This window comes from Rhinoderma darwinii, chromosome 11 (assembly GCF_050947455.1).
Source record: "Rhinoderma darwinii isolate aRhiDar2 chromosome 11, aRhiDar2.hap1, whole genome shotgun sequence".
NCBI classification, from domain to species: Eukaryota; Metazoa; Chordata; class Amphibia; order Anura; family Rhinodermatidae; genus Rhinoderma; species Rhinoderma darwinii.
Window position 1 is genome coordinate 88837436 of NC_134697.1, and position 22646 is coordinate 88860081.

At 40.6% G+C, this 22646-nt stretch overlaps 1 protein-coding gene across 1 annotated transcript in view; it reads right to left on the reverse strand.

The window, feature by feature from the left end:
- Nucleotides 1-523: 523 nt before the first annotated feature.
- Nucleotides 524-22646, reverse strand: part of LOC142663697 (uncharacterized) — a 48806-nt gene continuing 26683 nt past the window's right edge. Inside the window, exons 4-7 of the mRNA XM_075842466.1 lie at nt 21757-21880; nt 21388-21485; nt 19056-19161; nt 524-1874 (exon numbers count right to left, since the gene is read on the reverse strand). Of these exons, the coding sequence (XP_075698581.1) occupies nt 610-1874; nt 19056-19161; nt 21388-21485; nt 21757-21880 (1593 nt within the window). The 3' untranslated portion in view covers nt 524-609. The remainder of the gene's footprint in view (nt 1875-19055; nt 19162-21387; nt 21486-21756; nt 21881-22646) is intronic.

Here is a 22646-nt window from a genome sequence, read left to right on the forward strand (position 1 = left end):
CTTTGTGCAAAAAAAAAAGTTTATAAAAAGAACACATTTGTGAAATATTTTTCTACTGCTTTGCATTAATTCCTAAAAAAATACAGAAACTGTGGGTTCTAAATACTCACTGCACCCCTAGATGAATACGATAAGGGGTGTCATTTAGAAAAGGAGTCATTTCTGGGGATTTTCTATCATTCTGGCCACTCAATGCCTCTACAAGTGTGCAAAGGGACCTGAAACTTTTTCAAGCAAAATTTGTGAAGCCACAGGGTGCCTCTTTGCTCTTGGGCCCTGGGAGATATTTCTGAAGATAAGAAACAGGGTGATACATTTTGGGTTTCATTTATTCATTTTCATGTGCGTTCTACAAAAATAAATTATACATTAGTTAAAAAAAACAAAAATTTTGTTTTGTTTTTTTACATACTTTGCACATTCGTAGAGATTCTTAGGTCAGTATTTCCCAGAAGGAGCAGTAAAACTGTAAAATGTGGCCACTCTTGGATCTCCATCAATGGAAATCAAAATTCATCCTTTGGTTACACGGGAACAATTTTGAGGAAAAAGTGGTCTTGGAAAACAAAATGATGATGAAGTTTGAATCTTATTGATTTCCCTGGAGCACTACATCGGAGGTAAAAGATTCTCCATAGTCTGAACATTAAAATGAACTCGCTTTTTATGCTGAGCAAGAGTTGCTTTAAGGCTAAAACTTTTCTCACATTCTGGACATGAAAACAGCTTCGCCCCTGTGTGAGTTTTCTGATGTTCAATAAAATACCATTTCCTGGTAAAACATTTCCCACACTCCGAACATGAAAAGTGCTTCTCCTGTGTGTGATTTTGCTGATGTTTAACAAGAGTGGATCTCCTGGTGAAACATTTTCCACATTCTGAACATGAAAATGGCTTCACCCCCGTATGAGTTCTCTGATGTTTAACAAGTTTGGACTTCTGGCTAAAACATTTCCCACATTCTGGACACGGAAATGTATTTTCTCCTCTGTGAGTTATCTGATGTTCAACAAGGTGCGATTTCCTAACAAAACATTTCCCACACTCCGAACATGAAAATGGCTTCGCCCCTGTGTGAGTTATCTGATGTTCAAGAACATGTGATTTTCTGGTGAAACATTTCCCACATTCAGAACAAGAATATGGCTTCACCCCCGTGTGAGTTCTTCGATGTTTAACAGCATCCGATTTCTGACTAAAACATTTCCCACATTCTGGGCATGAGAAAGGCTTCTCTCCTGTATGAATTCTCATATGTTCAACAAGATGTGATGTCCTGGTGAAACATTTACCACATTCCGAACACGAAAATGGCTTCACCCCGGTGTGACTTCTCTGATGTTTAACAAGATCGGACTTCTGTGTAAAACATTTCCCACATTCTGAACATAAAAATGGCTTCTCCCCTGTATGAATTCTCAGATGCTGAACAAGCTCAGATTTTTGTCTAAAACATTTCCGACATTCCGAACATGAATAAGGTCTCTCCCCTGTGTGAGATCTTTGATGTACAATAAGGTGTGATTTATGGTAAAAACCTCTATCACATTCAGGACATGAAAATGGATTTTCATTTCTGTGAATTCTCTCATGCATAGAAAGAATAGATTTCTTTTTAAAATGTTTCCCACATTCCAGACATGGAAATATTTTGCCCCCTTTATTTCCTGTATTTTGTTTAACAATCTGTGATTGACCAGATGAAGATTCCTTGTGATTAGTGGGATCAGTCGATAGATCTCTGCTGTGAAGAACAAACAGTATATTTGTGGTAAGAAGTGTCGAATGTTCTCCAGAATTCTCTGTGATGTTGTTACAAGTAACTTCATAATGTGAAGGCGACAGATTTTCCGCAACGTCTTTGGTGCAGTCATCTGTTGGAAATAGAAACAGGTTTTATTTTATCTTTTGCAAAACACAAAGTAGATACTTTAAAAGGTGGTTTGCCGATTACGGAAAATAATGTAATATCGGTAGGATATGCCATCAATTTCTGATTCGTGGGAGTCCGGCTGCCTGGACCCCCATCAATCCTGAAAATGATGGGGGTTTAGCACTGCGGATTCTTCACAGATGTTCCCTGGACAATGGTTCTTTTGGCAACGCGCCGTGCAGCTAATTGCTACACAGCTCCATTCAAGTTAATGGGGCTGCGCTGCAGCTTCCTGCAAAGCCAGTGGTCGGGAACACCGATATGAAGGGAAAAACTGCAGCTGCCGTATAGAACACAAAACCGGCTGCATTATCTACCCAGACAATACAGAAAGGATGTGTGCACCTCCAGGGAGGTTTACAAATATTACAATTATACCTGCACTATAAATGATACTATCATACAGTATATTCACTATTGCAAACATTTTCTATGTACTATGGCTGGTACTACTACTGTATATACTATGGGAATTAACTCTGTAGCGGTCGGCATAATGAGTCCAAAATGTAGTCAGAGACCGTTTGATTCAAACAGGTGGGTTTCCGGTTCTTTATTGGGTGGTAGAATACAAAATTAAATGTACCGCCTTAACTTCAGGCACAAAACAAAGTAAACTCTCCTTGACTGAGCGCTAACTAAACACGTTTTTCCCTCACTGTACGAGTGGCATACTACCAACAACCTGAAACAAGACCCAAAATTGTGCGTTACCTCACACAACATGCAAACGTCCAGCAAGAGGCCAGCAGACCTCAGTATTACGGTCTCCATACAGAGGAGCAGGTTCTATTTTTCCACACAGGGCAGACCTCTTATAGTTCAGTGTTTATCTGAACTGCAACACCTGAGTTGCAGAGAATATCCCGTACTGGCCAGGAAGGGAATAATTTGCCCCACTACTAACCTGCCTATCATTCCATAAAAATCCAGGCCCGTACTTGGAAATTACCAAAGTCCATAGTAAACTAGTCCTTGCTAAGGAAACTCCGCTTTCATGGATTCCTTCCATGTCATCCAGCTCTCCCTGGATGGGTCAGATACTTCCTGGAGCCTAGTACACGTACGAGAGGAATCCTGCGGAAATATAGCAATCGCCTACCAACATTTCTTGTCAGTCTCACAACACGTACTCTGGAAGATATTATATGTGTATTAGGACTGAATATTTTATCTACATTAAATATTTTTATGGTATATAGGGTGCTGAATGGTTATAACTGCTTCTTTACATTTGCTATGGTTACCAGTTACTTCTATATTCGCCTCTGGGTATGTGTCTCAGTCTCAATGTTCTACTTTCTGGTAGCATACAATGAAAGGATGTGAGTCTGATAGCGGATGTTGTGTCCACTCCACTGGAATACACTTCTTTTTCTCTAAGATTGTACTGAACATAACTCTGAAGACTAAATAAGGAGAATGTGGTTTTTGTTTTAGTTTTCGTGGGAATGTATACCCTTATTTTCTACCAATGAAAAAGATTTACTGAATTTAATTTAAAAAAATGTAATTTAAAATTAAATTTAATTATAATCTGTTTATTAACTGGTTTTGCATTTGCTTTACGAGAAAATTGTCAAAAAATGACTTATTAACTTTTATGGGAGAGTTGCTTTTATGAGAGATCACTTTATACAGAGGGGGAGAAGGGAAGTGGAGCTGATCTGTCCCCATCACCTTTTATCAATGGTGTATGTTATCTGCTTACAGATTTATAATTTATTTAATAAAACTAGAGTTAGACTGGAGAGTCGTGGACAAGGTGCCAGTCCGATCAGACCATTAAAGACCTTTAATGCAATTACGAACGAGTAAAAAATATATCAACTCCTATATCAATGCGTCAATTGTTTTCCCATCCCTTGGTTGAACTTGATGGACACGTGTCTTTTTTAAACCTTACTAACTATGTAACTCTTTAACTAAAGATGAGGACTAACTTTTTGAATAAATGGCTGACACAGTGACTGTATAAAATATTAGAATAAAATAAATTTTTTAGCACATTTTAAAATTCATTGCTTTAAACATTGGCACTAATCTAGTTTTAGTAAATGTCCGCGGTCAGGTCCGAGCTGAAAACCAACATTAAAGATTTTGTCTTGTTAACGTTTGACAAACTTTATAGAACTATTTACATCAAGATTTTTTTTTTTTTTTTAGTGGTTTGTTTCCGCAGCTCCTAGGGCTCCATAGTCAATACATACAGAAAGGGGGAGAGGAAACAACCTTATCGGGTGCCATGATGTATGGGAAAATTAATTCTCTGTTAACCGTAACCTGTGCTCATGGAATTGAATAGACAGCCATTATCTGCTGTAAAAGGGAATGGCCTATACTCTATGTTGTAAGTTGGCTCCTGGTTTTGTACAGGCAGGGGACAGAAAATTGGGACTTCTACGTCAGTTTATCCATGCTGTGTGAGATGACCCCTGATTGTGGAAATCCACTACTTCTCCATCCAGGTTGCAGTGGGTGGAAGCATTGAACCCCTGATGAGTATGGGGGAGATTAAAGCCAATGACTAACAAATATGCCACAGTTTGTGATTTATGGTCGACCTGACGCAATTTCGATCCACCCCAGAAATGGACAACTGGTTGTCCAATGTTGTATGTTCCTCAGGCTGAAGTGGGTTTCTCCATCTGATGCCAGATAATTGCCAGATACCCTCTCCCCATCTTTTCCCCCTCCTCCTCTACCCCTCTCCCTTTTCTTTTGATCTTTATGGTTTGTTTTCACATTGTTATATAATTTTGTACTGTATATTGCAAATTGCCATAGTACTGACTTTCCATCTTTACTTCACTTGAGGGTTCACACTATTGCTCTAAATTGCACTGGAGTGGAGAATATTTTATTTTATATATATCTTGTTCCAATTGTACAGTTGTTTAATAAAAATATTTTGAACCATAAATGATAGAATTTTCACAAGAGAATAAACTCCCTTCGCTTATCCCTGAGCAAAAAAGAGAAGCTCAAGGTGGATTTTCATCTAGAGGAACCACAAACACCTATTAAGGCCTCCAAAAATGGGGAAGGTCCTGGGTCAGATGGCTATATGGCACTATTCCATAAAACTCTCTCTGAATTAGTGACAACTCTATTTCTCAGGGAAGCGGAAGCTCTTTACCTTCCCAATCTCTGCTGCCTACACATCTGTTTGTCCTAAACATAAGAACCTTCTTTGTGGGGGGGGGGGGGAGTATCGCCCTATATCATCACTTTTAAACCTAGATATGAGATTATACGTTAAGATGATTGCATCTTAAACCCCTTTTTCTATCCATCATACCAGGTTGGTTTTGGTTCTTGGCACGGAAAACACCTCTAACCTTAAAGGCTGTCTGGGCACGGACTGGTTTTTCATACTGATGACATATCCATAGGACCGCTATACTGTGAACGCAGCCATCTGCTTCCGGAACAAACATCCGGTGCCCAGACGCAGCCAGAGCAGCTGATCGGTAGAAGGTTCGGATGTTGGACCCCGACCGATCACATACTTATGACCTATCCTGTGGATAGGTCATCAGTATGAAAAAACGGTCCGTGCCCAGACAACCCCTTTGAAGGTTCCCTTATTTTGTCAGTGGATACTGAAAAATCTTTGATCGAGTGCATGGGGGAGGATTCCTCAGGCCACCCTACAACATATTAGTAGAGATCCTCCCTTTTTACGGTGTATAATGGCTCTCTGTTCAATTCCCTGAGCACAGGTAAGGGTCAATGGACAAATTATTTTTCCCATACATAATGGCACCCGATAAGGTGGCTTCCTCTCCCCCTTTCTATATGTATTGACTATGGAGCCCTAGGAGCTGTTAAACCCTATAAATAAATAAACCCTTTGTTAAAGGGCCTAACAATGGCTTCTGGGTCTGCTATCTACAGAAGCCTAGTAGGTCCTTCCAAAGCCAGGACCCACTAGGCTTGCTGTCAGTGAGTAACTGACAGCTCTAATACACTGCACTATGCATGTAGTGCAGTGTATTAGAATAGCGATCAGGACTTCCTGCCTTCAAGTCCCGGAGTGGGACAAAAAAAATTAAAGTTGTATAAAAATAAAAGTTTTAAAAGGTAATAAAAGTTAAAAAAAACAAAAAAAAAACACCCTTTTTCCCTTATCTAGTCCTTTTCTTATTAAATAAAAAATAAAACGTTACATAATTAGGATAGCCACATCCATAACGGCCTGAACTATAAAACTATTTTTTTATTTATCCTAGGCGGTGAACGCCGTAAAATAAAATAATAAACCATACCAGAATCACTATTTTTTGGTCACTTCACCTCCCAAAAAATGGGATAAAAAGAGATCAAAAAGTGGCATTTAGCCAAAAATGGTGCTGATCGAAACTACAGTTCATAACGCAAAAAACAAGTCCTCACACGACTTTCTTGATGAAAAAAATATAAAATAAAAAATGTTATGGCTCTTAGAATATGGCAACACAAAAAGTTTATATTTTTTTTTTCAAGTATTTTATTGTGCAAACGCCATAAAACAAAAACAACCATATACATTTGTTATCGCCGTAATTGTATCGACCCGCACAATAAAGTGAATGTCATTTATACCGCACTGTGAACGCTGTAAAAACGCTGTAAAACACTGTAAAAAAAAAAAGAATAAACAATAATAGAATTGCTGTTTTATAGTCACCACACCTATTAAAAAATAAAATAAAAACTGATCCAAAAAGTCGTCAGCCGGTCTTAGACGAAACGCGCGTCGAGGCGTTTCTTGTCCCACATCTCCCCACGTGCCCTCCTCCTACTACCATGTCTTTAGGTACAGTTTACTAATAATTATATTCTGGTGATGACTCTTTTCAGCCTATATTTAACCTACTATTTTCATTGCTGTATTCGTGTCATACTTCATGTACACCCATCATCTTTTTTACGCACCTATAAGGTTTATATTTGACTTTCTGGCCATTGCTGCTTAGTCAGTCATGTTTTGTATTTTATGGTGAAATGGAGTATGGGACATTGTTGGTTTGAGATGGGTTGTTCTGTTTACCTCTGGGTATTATTACATCTATACCACTAAGGCCGCTCTTCGTATATTACCCTTTCTATTATGTTCATTTATATATTTATGTGATACCATGTATTGTTATTTATCATTAATAAAGATTTCTATTTTTTGATACGTGGTAGATGCATATTTTTTCTATCTATTCTGGGTGTTATGTTCCCTGTGCTTTTTGTGCTTTTAGGTTTTTCTTTGGCCAGATAAATGGACATCTTGCCTCGCTTCTTATATTATTTTCAAGTCATGACCTTGCATGAAACATGTTTTTTGAGGAGAAATCTTTGACCATAATTCTTAGATCTCTTCTACCGGATGTTTATTTTTGTCAGGATTCTGTTGTTGTACTGCAAAATTACCACTAGTGGCCGATGTTTTACACTTTGAAGAATTGTGCTGCACTTTTACTCCTTACCACTGGAGGCTGCTGTTTTGCCCTTAAACTTGCCCTTAACCAAGATGGCAAATGTTGCATCGTGTGGAACCATCTTGTTTCCTGTTTGGGCCTACTTCAGACCACATGAATACCAAACAGTGCTTGAGTATTGTGACTTGTTTCAGTCTCCTGCTCCTGAGAACTGTCTTTGCCAGACTGTTCCTATTTCCTTGCTATTTACTACTACTCGTGTTCCACCCTCCAAGCACTGTTCTTGGGGACGTCTCACCGGGTTCTGCACTGTGCTCCGCTCGCTACTTCTGACCATAGGATTACAGCAGTGTTCGCCAGTATCGTAACAGTACTCAAGCCATTTTCCATGGAATCCGCCAGAGAAGCAAGTTTGGAGGTTCGTGTGAACAATATGAATTGTTTGCTTACTAACATCTTTGCTGACATGCAAACTTTAAAAGACTAAATATTTGGCGTTTGAAAATCAAACAACCCATGATGTTCAAGTTTATGGACAAGCTACACAGGGTTTACAAGACATGGTGGCTCAGCAAGCAGAGCTGATCCGGGAACTTCAGAATCGAGTTGTGACCCCAGCCTCTTCATCTACCCTGCCGCTTCCACCATTCAGGTTTGGTGGGGATCGTGACAAATACCGTGGATTTATAAACCAATGCAAGTTATATTTTGGTGCACATCCTGCTCACTTCCCTACTGATAATTCAAAGGTGCTGTGTATTATTATGCTTCTGACACATAAGGCTGTAGCCTGGGCAAGCCCTCTTATTGATGCTCGGCTTGATGACTTGGACGCCTTCCTAGCAGCCATGAGCCAAGTATTTGATGATCCTAACCGGTGTACTACAGCAGAAGCAGCGTTGATGGCTCTACGTCAGGGCAGACGCTCTGTTGCCAAATATGCCACAGATTTCAGACAGTGGGTGATGGATACTGAGTGGAATAATGCTGCAAAATTAATATTCTTTAAAAAAGGACTATCTAGTGCACTTAAAGGGAATGTGTTGCCAGAAAAACATGTTTTTTTTTTTTTAATTAAACATTTAGTGTGTAGGTGATTAAACATTGTTCAAATTTTTTTTATTTTTTTCACGAGTCAGGAAATATTATAAATTAGATTCTAATTTATAATATTTCCCATTGCTGGTCACTAGATGGAGCTATTCCCAAAATTGCAGCATTGCAAAATTGGGTAAAAAGCCCTCGCTCTAGTGAGCTCTCAGCATCCCCCCCTCCTTTATCCTGGCTAGTGGCGGGATAAACGAGGGGTTTGAACGGTCTAACCTCCTACACTGTGTGTCGCCATTTTTTGAGCTAACACACAGTGTAGAAGGTTAACATACAGTAGTAAACGTACACAAACACGAACATACATTGAAATCTCTTACCTGCTCCTGCCGCCGCGGCTCCCTCCGGCCCGTCCGCTCCCGCTGGTCCAAGTGCACAAGTCCGGAAGCCGCGACCGGAAGTAGTAATCTTACTGTCCGGCCGCGACTTCCGGTCCACAGGAAAATGGCGCCGGAAGGCGCCAATTTCAAATTGGACTGTGTGGGAGCGGCGCATGCGCAGTTCCCACACAGACGGCGTACACAGAAGTGGATGGGACGGGAGCCGTTCGCAGTCCCTATGGGACTGTGGCTGCCGTATTCCATGTCTGTATGTGTCGTTAATCGACACATACAGAAATGGAACAAAAAATGGCAGCGCCCATAGGGAAGAAAAAGTGTAAAAATAAGAAAAAGTAAAACACAAACACACAAATAAATATAAACGTTTTTAATAAAGCACTAACATCTTTAACATATGAAAAATAAATTTGTGATGACACTGTTCCTTTAACCCCTTCCCGCTCCTGGACGTACTATTACGTCATGGCAGCTGTATCGTTCGCGCTCCATGCCGTAATAGTACGTCTCGGGAGTAACGGCCGTTTCGGCCGTCCTCCCGACACATACAGGAGCTGTGACGCTGCTGTCTTATTCAGCAGCTGTCACAGCTCCTACAGCGGGGACCGATCGCTGTGTCCCCGCTGATTAACCCCTTAAAAGCCGCGTTCTATAGAGATCGCGGCTTTTTAGGGGTTAAGCTGCCATCGCCGGCCTGCTACGCGATAGCGGCCGGCGATGGTGACTATGGCAACCGGACACCAAACAATGGCGTCCGGCTATGCCATAGACGGAAGCCTAGTGGGTCCTGACAACGTCAGGACCCACTATGCTTGCTGTCAGCGAGTAGCTGACAGTTCTAATACACTGCACTACACATGTAGTGCAGTGTATTAGAATAGCGATCAGAGCCTCCTACCCTCATGTCCCCTAGTGGGACAAAGTAATAAAGTAAAAAAAAAGTTAAAAAAAGTTGTGTAAAAATAAGAAAATAAAAGATTTAAAACTATTAAAAGTAAAAATCCCCCTTTTTCCCTTATCAGTCCTTTATTATTAATAAAAATATATAAACAAACAAATAAACTATACATAATTGGTATCGCCGCGTCCGTAACGGCCTGAACTACAAAATTATTTCATTATTTATCCCGCACGGTGAACGCCGGAAAATAAAATAATAATAAACCGAACCACAATCACAATTCTTTGGTCACTTCACCTCCCAAAAAATGGAATAAAAAGAGATCAAAAAGTCGCATTTACCTAAAAATGGTGCGGATCGAAACTACAGTTCGTTACGCAAAAAATAAGTCCTCGCACGGCTTTATTGATTGAAAAATAAAACCGTTCTGGCTCTTAGAATAAGGTAACACAAAAAGTAAATGATTGTTTACAAAACGTATTTTATTGTGCAAACGCCATAAGACATAAAAAAAACTATAAACATCTGGTATCGCCGTAATCGTATCGCCCCGCAGAATAAAGTGAATATGTCATTTATAGCGCACGGTGAACGCTGTAAAAAAAAACGAAAAAAAAAACCAATCGTACAATTGCTGTTTTTTAGTCACCACGCCACCTAAAAATAGAATAAAAACTGATCAAAAAGCCGCATGCACCCCAAGAAAACTGCAATGGATTCCTCAAGGGGTCTAGTTTCCAAATTGGGGTCACTTTTGGGGGGTTCCCAATGTTTTGGCACCACAAGACCTCTTCAAACCGGACATGGTGCCTAATAAAAAAGAGGCTTCAAAATCCACTGGGTGCTCCTTTGCTTCGGAGGCCGGCGCTTCAGTCCATTACCGCACTAGGGCCACATGTGGGATATTTCTCAAAACGGCAGAATCTGGGCAATAAGTATTAAGTTGCGTTTCACTGATAAATCCTTTTGTGTTATAAAAAAAATGGTAAAAAGAGGATTTTCTGACAAAAAAAAAATGTAAATTTCACCTCTACTATGCTCTAAATTTTTGTGAAACACCTAAAGAGTTCATAAACTTTCTAAATGCTGTTGTGAATACTTTGAGGGGTCTAGTTTCTAAAATGGGGTATTTGATAGGGGTTTCTAATATATGGGCCCCTCAAAGCAACTTCAGAACTGAACTGGAACCTAAAAAAATAAATAAATGAGGCAATACTTCGCTTCTTACATTATACTCATAATCAGCCGTGCCCACCCCGAGATGACCCCAGTTTTGACCGTTTGTATAAACGGAGACCCCTATTAGACCGTTCCAGTGCCCGGTTTTCCCAAGCATACACCCCCGAGAAGTGTATTTCTATTGATGAGTCCCTGGTACATTTTAAAGGGAGGGTTCAATTCCGCCAGTACCTGCCGGGTAAGAGGGCAAGGTATGGCGTGAAGATGAATAAGCTGTGAGTGCATCAGGGTATACCTACAGGTTTAGGATATATGAAGGAAAGGCCACCCCCAAACCAGACTGCATCCTGGACTACAATAGGTACATGGGAGGGATGGACTTGTAAGATCAAGCCCTGAAGCCCTACAGCGCCATGCGGTGTGGTATAAGAAGCTGGCCGGGCACATCATACAGATGGCATTGTACAATGCGTACATGCTTCGTCGATGTGCAGGCCAGACGGAAACTTTCCTGGAATTTCAAGAGGTGATTATCAAGAACCTAATCTTTAGGGACCAAGAAGGGGGGGGGGGCACCCAGTACTTCTGGAAGCGAGCCCACACGCATCGTACCTGGGCGGCAACACTTTCCAGGAGAAGTTCCCCAAACTGGCAAGAAGGGAAAAAGTCAAAAGAGGTGCAAAGTCTGCTATAAGAGGGCGATAATGGATGACACAATATATCAATGTGACACGTGTCCCGAATAACCAGAACTCTGTATGAAAGGGTTTTAAAATTTATCATACATCCCTTGGTTTATAATTTACCCCAATTTTACTTACCCTGATGCACTCCGCACAGCTTATCCCCCCTCGTCTTTCCCCTCTGGGCCCTGCTGTGTGTCCAGGCAGCTGATAACAGCCACATGTAGGGTATTGCCATACCCGGGAGAACCCACATTACAGTTTATGGGGTGTAGGTCTCCGGTCAAAATGGTCACTACACCTCTAGATGAATGCCTTAAGGGTGTAGTTTTTAAAACGGGGTCACTTCTTGCGGGTTTCAACTGTACTGGTACCTCAGGGGCTTCTGCATACATGACTTCGCACTAGAAAATCCCCAGTAGGCCAAATGGTGGTCCTTTCCTTCTGAGCCCTCCCATGGGCCCAAACGGCAGTTTATCACCACAAATGGGGTATTGCCGCACTCAGGACAAATTGGGCAACAAAATGGAGTATTTTATTTCTTGTCAAAATAAGAATTTTTGAGCTAAAATGACATATTATTGGAAAAAATATATATTTTTTAAATTCCCAGCCCAATTCAAATAAGTTCTGTGAAGAAACTATGGAGTCTAAATGGTCACTTTACCCATAAATGAATTCCTTGAGGGGTGTAGTTTCCAAAATGGGGTCACTTCTGGTGGGTTTCCATTGCTTTGATACCTCTGGGGCTCTGCAAATGCGACATGGCACCCAAAAACCAAACCAGCAAAATCTGTACTCCAAAGAACACACAGCGCTCCTTCCCTTCTGAGGCCTCCCATGGGCCCAAACGGCAGTTTATTGCCACAAATGGGGTATTGATGCACTCAGGAGAAATTGGGCAACAAAATTGAGTATTTTGTTCCCTGTGAAAATAAGAAATTTTGGTAAAAAATTACATCTTATTGGAAAAAATGTCATTTTTTTAATGTCACAGCCCAATTGAAATAGGTGCTGTGAAAAAACTGTGTGGTCAAAATGCTAACAACAACCATAAATGAATTCCTTGAGGGGTGTAGTTTCCAAAATGGGGTCACTTTTGGTGGGTTTCCATTGCTTTGATACCTCTGAGGCTCTGCAAATGCGACATGGCACCCGAAAACCAATCCAACAAAATCTGGACTCCAACAAACATATAGCGCTCCTTTCCTTCTGAGGCCTCCCATGGGCCCAAACGGCAGTTTATCACCACAAATGGGGTATTGCCACACTAAGGACAAATTGGGCAACAAAATGGGGTATTTTGTTCCCTGTGAAAATAAGAAATTTTGATTACAAATGACATTTTATTGGAAAAAATGACAATTTTTTTCATTTCAGAGCCCAATTCAAATACGTGCTGTGAAAAAACTGTGCGGTCAAAATGGTAACAACAACCCTAAATGAATTCCTTGAGGGGTGTAGTTTCCAAAATGGGTTCACTATTGGGGGATTCCTACTGTTTTGACACCTCAACACCTCTTCAAACCTGGCATGCTGCCTAAAATATATTCTAATAAAAAAAGAGGACTCAAAATGCACTAGGTGCTTCTTTGCTTCTAGGGCTTGTGTTTTAGTCCACGAGCGCAGTAGGGCCACATGTGGGACATTTCTAAAAACTGCAGAATCTGGACAATACATATTTAGTAGTGTTTCTCTGGTAAAACCTTCTGTGTTACAGAAAAAAAAATGAATAAAATTGAAATTCAGCAAGAAAAATGAAATTTGCAAATTTCACCTCCACTTTGCTTTAATTCCTGTGAAATGCCTGAAGGGTTAAAAAACTTTCTAACTGCTGTTTTGAATACTTTGAGGGGTCTAGTTTTTAAAAAGGGGTGTTTTATCAGGGTTTCTAATACATAGGCCCCACAAAGCCACTTCAGAACTGAACAGGTACCTTAAAAAAAAGGCTTTTGAAATTTTCTTAAAAATATGAGAAATTGCTGTTTATGTTCTAAGCCTTGTAACGTCCAAGAAAAATAAAAGAATGTTCAAAAAACGATGCCAATCTAAAGTAGACATATGGGAAATGTGAACTAGTAACTATTTTGGGTGGTATAACAGTCTGTTTTACAAGCAGATGCATTTAAATTCTGAAAAATGCAATTTTTTCAAAATTTTCTCGACATTTTGCAATTTTTCACCAATAAACACTGAATATATCGACCAAATTTTACCACGAACATGAAGCCCAATGTGTCACGAGAAAACAATCTCAGAATCGCTTGGGTAGCTTTAAGCATTCCGACGTTATTACCACATAAAGTGAAATATGTCAGATTTGAAAAATGGGCTCTGAGCCTTAAGGCCAAAACTAGGCTGCGTCCTTAAGGGGTTAAGGACAAGTTAGCACGGGCTGAAGCTCCCACAGAGTTTGATGATTTTGTACACCATTGTATTCGAATAGACACTCGGCTGTCAGAGCGTCAACAAGAAAAATGGGGTTCTACCTGGTCCCGTAATAATAACTATTACTCGTCTGCTCCAGCTCCCACTCCTAGAGACTCTGAAACAAAGAATTACCAAGAACACCAAGCTGAACCTATGCAAATTGACAGTATACAAAAGAGTGAAAGTGCCGACAGAAGAGAACGAAGGTTTCGAGAAAATCAATGCTTCTATTGTGGTAAAACTGATCACTTCCTTATCAATTGTCCATGTCGTCAACGCAAGATGGTGGCAGTAGTAGCAGATAATGACTTCTCTGATGTAGAATCTGTTTCTTCTGAACAAGTGCCACCAGTGCATGCACTCATTCATTCAGTCTCCTGCACAGCACCCAATATAAAAAAGAACACAAAGACACTCATTGCTTTATTCCCATCAAGTTTAGAATTGATTCTCAATGGATATCCGCCTCTGCCATTGTGGACTATGGAGCAAATGGGAACTTTATGGACATTTCTTTTGCTAATAAACATGGTGTAAAATTTCAAGAGAGACTGTCACCCATTCTTATGGAAACTGTAGATGGATCCCCTCTGAACTCAGGTCCAGTTGATCAAGAGACAGAACCATTGGAGATAATTATTAGACCTAATCACCATGAGGTTCTATCTTTCCTATTAATTTCATCCCCACATTTTCCAATTATTTTTGGACTACCATGGCTGCAGGCTCAGAACCCTACAATTGACTGGGAAACCAAAGAAGTGCCTTTTCCATCGGAGGTCCCCTCCTCAGAGTCTTTACCAGAACAATCTCACGAAAAGATTGAAGGGGAGCTTGAAGTATCTCCTAAATTACCTCCTCTATATGACGAATTTACTGATATATGTGACAAAGAGAATGCTAATAAACTTCCTCCACATCGACCTTACGATTGTCCGATTGAACTGTTGCCTGGAGCAGCTATACCTTTTGGATGCATCTACCCATTAGCAGAGCCGGAACTGAAGGCTCTTAAAGAATACATAGATGAAAATTTAGCTAAAGGTTTTATTCGTCCATCTTCATCGCCAGCAGGTGCACCTATATTTTTTGTTAAAAAGAAAGACGGCTCTTTGAGACCTTGCGTTGACTATAGAGAATTAAACAAAGTCACAATTAAAAACCGTTACCCTCTGCCATTGATTCCGGAGTTGCTGGATAGAGTTCGTCAAGCTAAAATATTCACCAAATTGGATCTTCGAGGTGCATATAATTTGGTTCGCATTAGACCAGGTGATGAATGGAAAACAGCGTTTAGATCACGTTATGGACATTATGAATATCTAGTCATGTCTTTTGGACTTTGCAATGCTCCTGCAACCTTTCAGCATTTTATTAACGATATCTTCAAGGACTTGTTAGATCAGTTCGTAGTCATCTATCTGGATGACATATTAATCTTTTCTAATTCTGCAGAAGAACATCAGAATCATGTGAGAATGGTGTTGGAGCGCCTGAAAGCATATCAACTCTATATCAAGTTGGAGAAATGTGAATTCCATCAAACGGAAATACAGTTCTTGGGTTATATCATTTCTCCCCTAGGGTTACACATGGATTCTAGCAAGATTCAAGCAATTAGAGACTGGCCAACTCCAAAAAATGTGAAAGAGGTCCAACGATTTGTAGGATTTGCTAATTTCTACAGACGTTTTATCAAGAATTTTTCGGGCATTATTACACCAATTACCCAATTAACAAAGAAAGGGATACCTTTTGTGTGGTCTCCTCAGACACAAGATGCTTTTTTCAATCTGAAAACAAAATTCACAACAGCCCCTATACTGGTTCATCCTAACCCTGAAAAAGCGTTTATTGTTGAAGTGGATGCTTCAGACTGTGCAATAGGGGCTATTTTATCACAGAGAACTGGAGAGAAAGATGTGCTGCACCCTTGTGCTTACTTTTCTCGAAGTTTGACTTTTGCTGAAAAGAATTATGACGTGGGGAACAAGGAACTCCTAGCCATCATTGCTGCTTTCAAAGAATGGAGACATAATTTAGAAGGCACAGCTCAACAAATAGTGGTTCTAACTGATCATCGTAACCTTGAATTTGTTAGATCTGCCAAATGTTTGTCTCCCCGCCAAGCCCGGTGGAGTCTGTTTCTAAATCGTTTCAACTTTGTGATCTCTTACAGGCCTGGTTCCCGAAATGGTAAGGCTGATGCCTTATCTAGGTTGTTCTCCAATGACTCCTCCTCGACAGTACCACCAACAACTATTCTTTCTGAGTCCAATTTCCTGGGGGTGATCCATAGCAAGGACTTGCTTGATGAGATAAAGGAAGCCTATGAGACCGACCCAATTCTTTTGCACCCACCAGATGAAGTGTCCCTAACTTTCAAAAATCAAGTATGGACTAACAAGCACTGTATTTACGTTCCAGAAACTGTAAGATTAAACGTGCTAAAATGAATGCATGACTCTAAACTAGCAGGTCACAAGGGGATTCAGAAAACACAAGAATTTCTTTCCCGCTTCTTTTGGTGGCCCAATTATCAAAAAGATGTGAAGAAATATGTTTCTTCTTGCAACACCTGTGCCATGTACAAAACTCCTCGTACCTCACCCATGGGATTATTGCAGCCTCTGTCAATTCCATCTCGTCCTTGGGGATCTATCTCTATGGACTTTATTGTCGACTTACCAGTCTCCAAAGGGAAGAATTCCATCTTAGTAGTGGTTGATCGGCTCACTAAAGCAGCCCATTTTATTCCTTGCCCTGGACTACCTTCTGCTAAAGAGACTGCTGATCTTATAATTCAGAATGTGTTTCGTCTTCATGGAATATCAGATGAAGTGGTTTCGGATCGCGGAGTACAATTCACATCAAGATACTGGTGGAGTTTTTGCACAGCACTCGACATAAATGTCAGTTTGTCTTCTGCTTTTCATCCCCAGTCTAATGGTCAGACTGAGCGAACAAATCAAACGTTAGAACAGTATCTCCGATGCTACATCTGCCATTTACAGGATGACTGGGTCGATTTGCTTTCAATGGCGGAGTTCTCCTACAATAATTCTCAGAATGCCTCCACTAAACAAACACCGTTTTTTGCAAATTTGGGTTACCATCCCAGTATTCTTCCTAATCTTCCCAGAGAAACTTTTATTCCTGCAGTGACTGACAGAATACAATCACTTCAACAGAATCTGGAAATGCTAAAAATTACATTATCAATTGCCCAGGAGAAATATAAGGAAACAGCAGATAAATCTCGTAGACCTTCTCCAACCTTCAAAGTGGGAGATGAAGTATGGCTTTCCACCAAGAATCTGAAACTTCACTTACCTTCAGCAAAATTGGGCCAAAAATTTATTGGTCCTTTCAAGATTATTGGACAAGTAAACTCAGTGGCTTTTCGTCTCAAACTTCCCAGACCAATGAGAATACATCCAGTGTTCCATGTATCCCTACTGAAACCTGTTGTTCCAAATCCATTTCCAGGACGCCACCTGCCTCCCCCTGATCCTATCGAAGTTGATGGACAAGAACATTATACTGTTGAAAACATCCTGGACTCCAGGATATTCAGAAATCGGTTGCAATATCTAATAAAATGGCAAGGATATGGCCCTGAGGATAATTTGTGGGAACCCATAGGCAATCTCGATGCTCCTCGACTGGTTAGGGAATTTCACCAAAGATATCCAGATAAACCAAGTCAAACATCGTCCTGAGGCCGCTGTCGAAAGGAGGGAGTAATGTCAGGATTCGGTTGTTGTACTGCAAGATTACCACTAGTGGCCGCTGTTTTACACTTTGAAGAATTGTGCTGCACTTTTACTCCTTACCACTGGAGGCTGCTGTTTTGCCCTTAAACTTGCCCTTAACCAAGATGGCAAATGTTGCATCGTGTGGAACCATCTTGTTTCCGGTTTGGGCCTACTTCAGACCACATGAATACCAAACAGTGCTTGAGTATTGTGACTTGTTCCAGTCTCCTGCTCCTGAGAACTGTCTTTGCCAGACTGTTCCTACTTCCTTGCTATTTACTACTACTCGTGTTCCACCCTCCAAGCACTGTTCCTGGGGACGTCTCACCGGGTTCTGCACTGTGCTCCGCTCGCTACTTCTGACCATAGGATTCCAGCAGTGTTCGCCAGTATCGTAACAATTTTATTCCTTCGTTCCCTTTTTTCTATATATCATTGTACTATATCTTTTTGCTTCTTTTGTATGTATACATTTTGGTAAGATAATAAAAATGTATTTAAGCTTATACCAGAAGCCCTGCCTCGAGCTCACCACCCGACCTCCTAGGGACAGAAATCCACTGAAAACAGAGATAAAGTCCTTGTCTTTTATCCATGTTCTAACACCGGCAGCGGGTCCCGCTCCTGCTAGCGGTACTTGCCGCGGTGTCTTGTACCTTGTCTTGTACCTTGTACCAGCCTGTCCCTCCTGTCTGCTATTGTGATCAGCCTATATCTGGTTATTCATTACCAGCCTGTATCCAGTCCGCTGTTGCTATCTGTGGTCAGCCTCTACCAGCATTATCCAGTGTCCAGCTGCCTGCCAGCGTCCAGCTGCCTGCAGCCTGCCAGCGTCCAGCTGCCTGCCTGTGATAAGTGACCCGCTGTCAGCTTCAATCCTTTAAGTTACCATCTGCCAGTGCCTGTTTCTTGTCAGTTTGGCCAGCAGCTACTCCGCCGGGACCACCTCAAGAGGTAGCGGCCTGGTAGCCTCCCCGCAGTGAAGACCAAATCCCTGAATTGGGGTTAAAGGGTGATGACCGGGGAGGCTACTTAGATAACGCCCTTAGAGATGTCCCCAAGCCAAATCGATGGTGTAGTCCAGCGGGTCCACAAACCTGCTGGTCGTAACACAGGCTTCCATGGGTGCTGTCATGGAATAGGGGAAGGCAGGAGGGGATTGCAATATTTCAGGTTTTTTTTCTTACAGATAATAACATAAAAAAATTTTAAAACACCATTTAAAACTGTAATAATTTTTTTAACATAAAGCCAGGATTTAAACCAAAGTTAATTTACCGATGATAAACTCCCTTAAATGTTTATCACTCACCGGTTCCGACCTCTGTAGGGATTTCTTCCTCCTTACACAGCTTAGTTACACCCGCACGCATCTCTCCTGTTAGGTCTTCAGCTTTTATATCAGTCAAATTTTGAACCTAATTCATCATATATGAAACAAAGAATATACAATTAAGAAGACAGTTGAATAAGTTAAACCACTTCCCACCCCACGTAAATGAAGGGATTAATGGCGAAGCCCCTGTGCCAGAAGCCCGTTAATTTACGTGCTCTCTTTAATGGCACTGCGCAGGATGAGGCTGTCACACGGACATCCCGATTCTATAGTGTGACAGGGAACTTATATTATGTACTGTGTTCCCGAATCCAGAAGCAGACGGTTCTGCACTCATGTTGTTGCTAGGGAACCCCATGACATAATTAATAAAGAAATTTAGTAAATTGTAAAAAGAAATTTAAAAAAAAGCCCCATTCCCTAAAAAATATCCACACGTCTCTGAACCTAAATGCACCAATATTAGACAAGAATGCATTTTCCTGATCACGCAGAATGTACAATACCCCAAACATACAATAATTACCCCCAGGCCACCATTTTTTGCCCGTTCTACTTTGGCTGTAACTGTTTTTGCGGCCTTACTAAAAAAAAAAATAATACATTTATTTGGATGGTGGAAAAAAAAAAAAAAAAAAAAAAAAGATTATGTTTCTAAAGTTAAGGGAGGGAAATACATTTAACCCCTTGACGCCATAGCCAATTTTTTTTCTTATATCTTTGTTTTTTTCCTTCCCACATTTCAAAAGTCATAACTTTTTTATTTTTCTGTCAATATAGCCGTATGAGGATTTGTATTTTCGGGATGAGTTGTCATCCATTTATTTTGCCAAATAATGTAGTGGAAAACTGGAAAAAAAAATTCTGTGTGGGGTGGAATGGGAAAAAACTAAACAAAAAAAAAAAAACAGCGCTTACTTCATTCTTTTTTGGGTATGTTTTTGCACTGCCATACACTGAGACCCATAACTTTGTTTTATTTTTCTGTCGATTAAGCGGTGTGGGGGCTTGTTTGTGTGAGATACATGCAACTTTATCCCTTTTTATTCCCGTCCGGTTAAATAATTTTATATTGTAATAGTTCTGAGATTTACGGACGCGACAATATCAATTATGTTTATTTTATTTACATTACTTTAGGGGAAAAATAGGGTGATTTATAGGGAAGAGGGTTATTTTTTCTACTTTTATTAAAACTATATTGAACAAGCGATCATTGTAACGCTTGCACAATATACTGCAATACTTATGTAGTGCAGTATATTGTGTTTCTCACCGACTAGGACCACAGAGAAGGCAGACCCGGCTACCGTGACAGCCATCGGCACACAAAATACCACCTCCATTTTTCGAACAGCTTGGATGCCGTGGTCGCCATTTACCACAGTATCTGAGTAATTAAACGGATGGGATCGGAGTCATCTCCGATCCCAGCCGTTGAAGCAAGATGTCAGCTGTAACATACAGCTGACACTTGCGGAGTATGGAGTGGGCTCCATACTCATCCTTCCCGGTTATGATGTAACTGTACGTCAAATGTCGGAAAGGGGTTAAAACTAATTTAAGTGTTTGGCCCACATTTACCATGCAGTTTATACCAGTTTTGGGTGTAAATTCACGAGAGGCGTAAATTTTACGCTAAAAGTTGCAACTTTTTATGACAGTCACCAAAATGGAAAAGTTAGTATCCATTTAACCACCAACTACCAGGACTACAATCACATAATAGTCGATAAATCAGCACAAAAAGTAACAAACATGCAGGCGCCTCCTCAAAAATTCCTGGTCCAAGAACTCCATCAAACAAACAAAGGAAGAAGGTAGGCAATACTCCAAAATGGATGAAAAAAATATATTTATATAAAAATATTCCCACCATCACTATAGGGTTTTTGTCAAGCTAATCACAGCAGTATTTATTTACATCAGTTAGGCCTTGTTCACATCTGCGTCAGGGTCCTGTTCGGACGTTCCGTCGCTTTTCATTCCCTCAAAACAACGGAACCCTTACACAACTGAGACAAACGGAAAACATTGGCATCAGATCCATCACCGTTGAAATCAATGGTGACGCAAACGGAAACCTCTGGTTTTCGTTTGTTTCAGTCAGGGTTCCGTTCTGACGGGAAGCTCCGACGGAATGTCAGAACGGGACCCTGACGCAGATGTGAACGAAGCCTTAGATAATGAACTCCTAGTTTGTTTATTATTTTCCTAAATATTTAAAACAACATAAAGTAGAATAATGTTACAATTTATGACCCAAGATCAAACATTATCATATACAGCATTTAGTAATGCCATCTACCTGATGATCCTGTGGGACATTCTGATTTTCCACTGGATCATTCTTGGAGCATAGAGGACTGGGACATCTCTCTGGTGTTTCTTCCTTACTGCATCTATCTGTAGAAGACACACACACCAACGGACTGAATACATTGTTTATATGTGGTCATCAGGTGATGGACATTTCTTGGTGATCTTCTAAACTACTATGCCTTGTTCACACAGTGCAGGTTTTTTTTCAGCCAAAATTAAGGCTATAGTTTATGTCTTTATACTTTTCTGCTGTTTATGATCTACTCCTGATCCATGCTTTACAAAACAAAATGCTTCAAAGCGGTCTTATGTGAACAAAACTTTATAGTCAAGTACAGGGAAGGTCTCATCTTACCTGGTGATGTGAGGGTCTGGTGATTATCCATGATGATGTCATCATACTGATCCTTGTGTCCTTCTATATACTCCCACTCCTCCATAGAGAAAAAGACAGTGACATCCTGACACCTTATAGGAACCTGATACACATAAACATACAAACTCAGCGGGGTAAAAAACTTTTTTTTTTACAATCGGCACATACATAGTTTGCTCTTTCTGAGCTTGGCGGTTTAAGTGGCTTGTGAACTAAGTGGAGTTCTAAAACCGGATTGTGTTGCTGTATTTCTGTGTTTGTGAATCTGTTTTGATTGCTAGCAAATAGAAGATAGCAAAAACTCACACAATTTAAAAAAAAAATTTTTTAGAATTTTTTCTCCCTTGCAGATTCGTTCCAGCTGAGCAGCTGTCTAGGAGGAAGGGGTTAACTGGACACAGGTTGTATAAATTAGTCAGCAGACCTCATTTTGAGCTTGCTCTTTCTGAGCTTGGTGGTTGTGGCTTGTGAACTAAGTGGAGTTCTAAAACCGGAGTTGAAGCCCCAGTAAGTACTCTTCTTTTCTTTTACTTTGACAATTGTTCGCTGTTTTGGTGTAACTTGGATAATGGATAGAAAGATTGGAGGTTTTCTTCAGTGCACAGTTTGCCATATGTATACACGACTGGAGCCGGAGTTCCAGGGTGAATATCTCTGTGGCAGATGTGAGCATGTTGGTCACCTGGAAGGTCGTATTAGAGATCTGGAGGAGCAGAATGCAACACTGAGGAGGATAGACAATCTTGAGCTGAGCTTGCTGTTCACGGAGCATGCAGTTAGTGGGTTAGAACTGGAGGGTGAAGACATGGGTGAGCAGGATATGGTAAGTAGCTGGGTTAATGTAGTTAGGGGCAGTAGAAAGGGGTCAA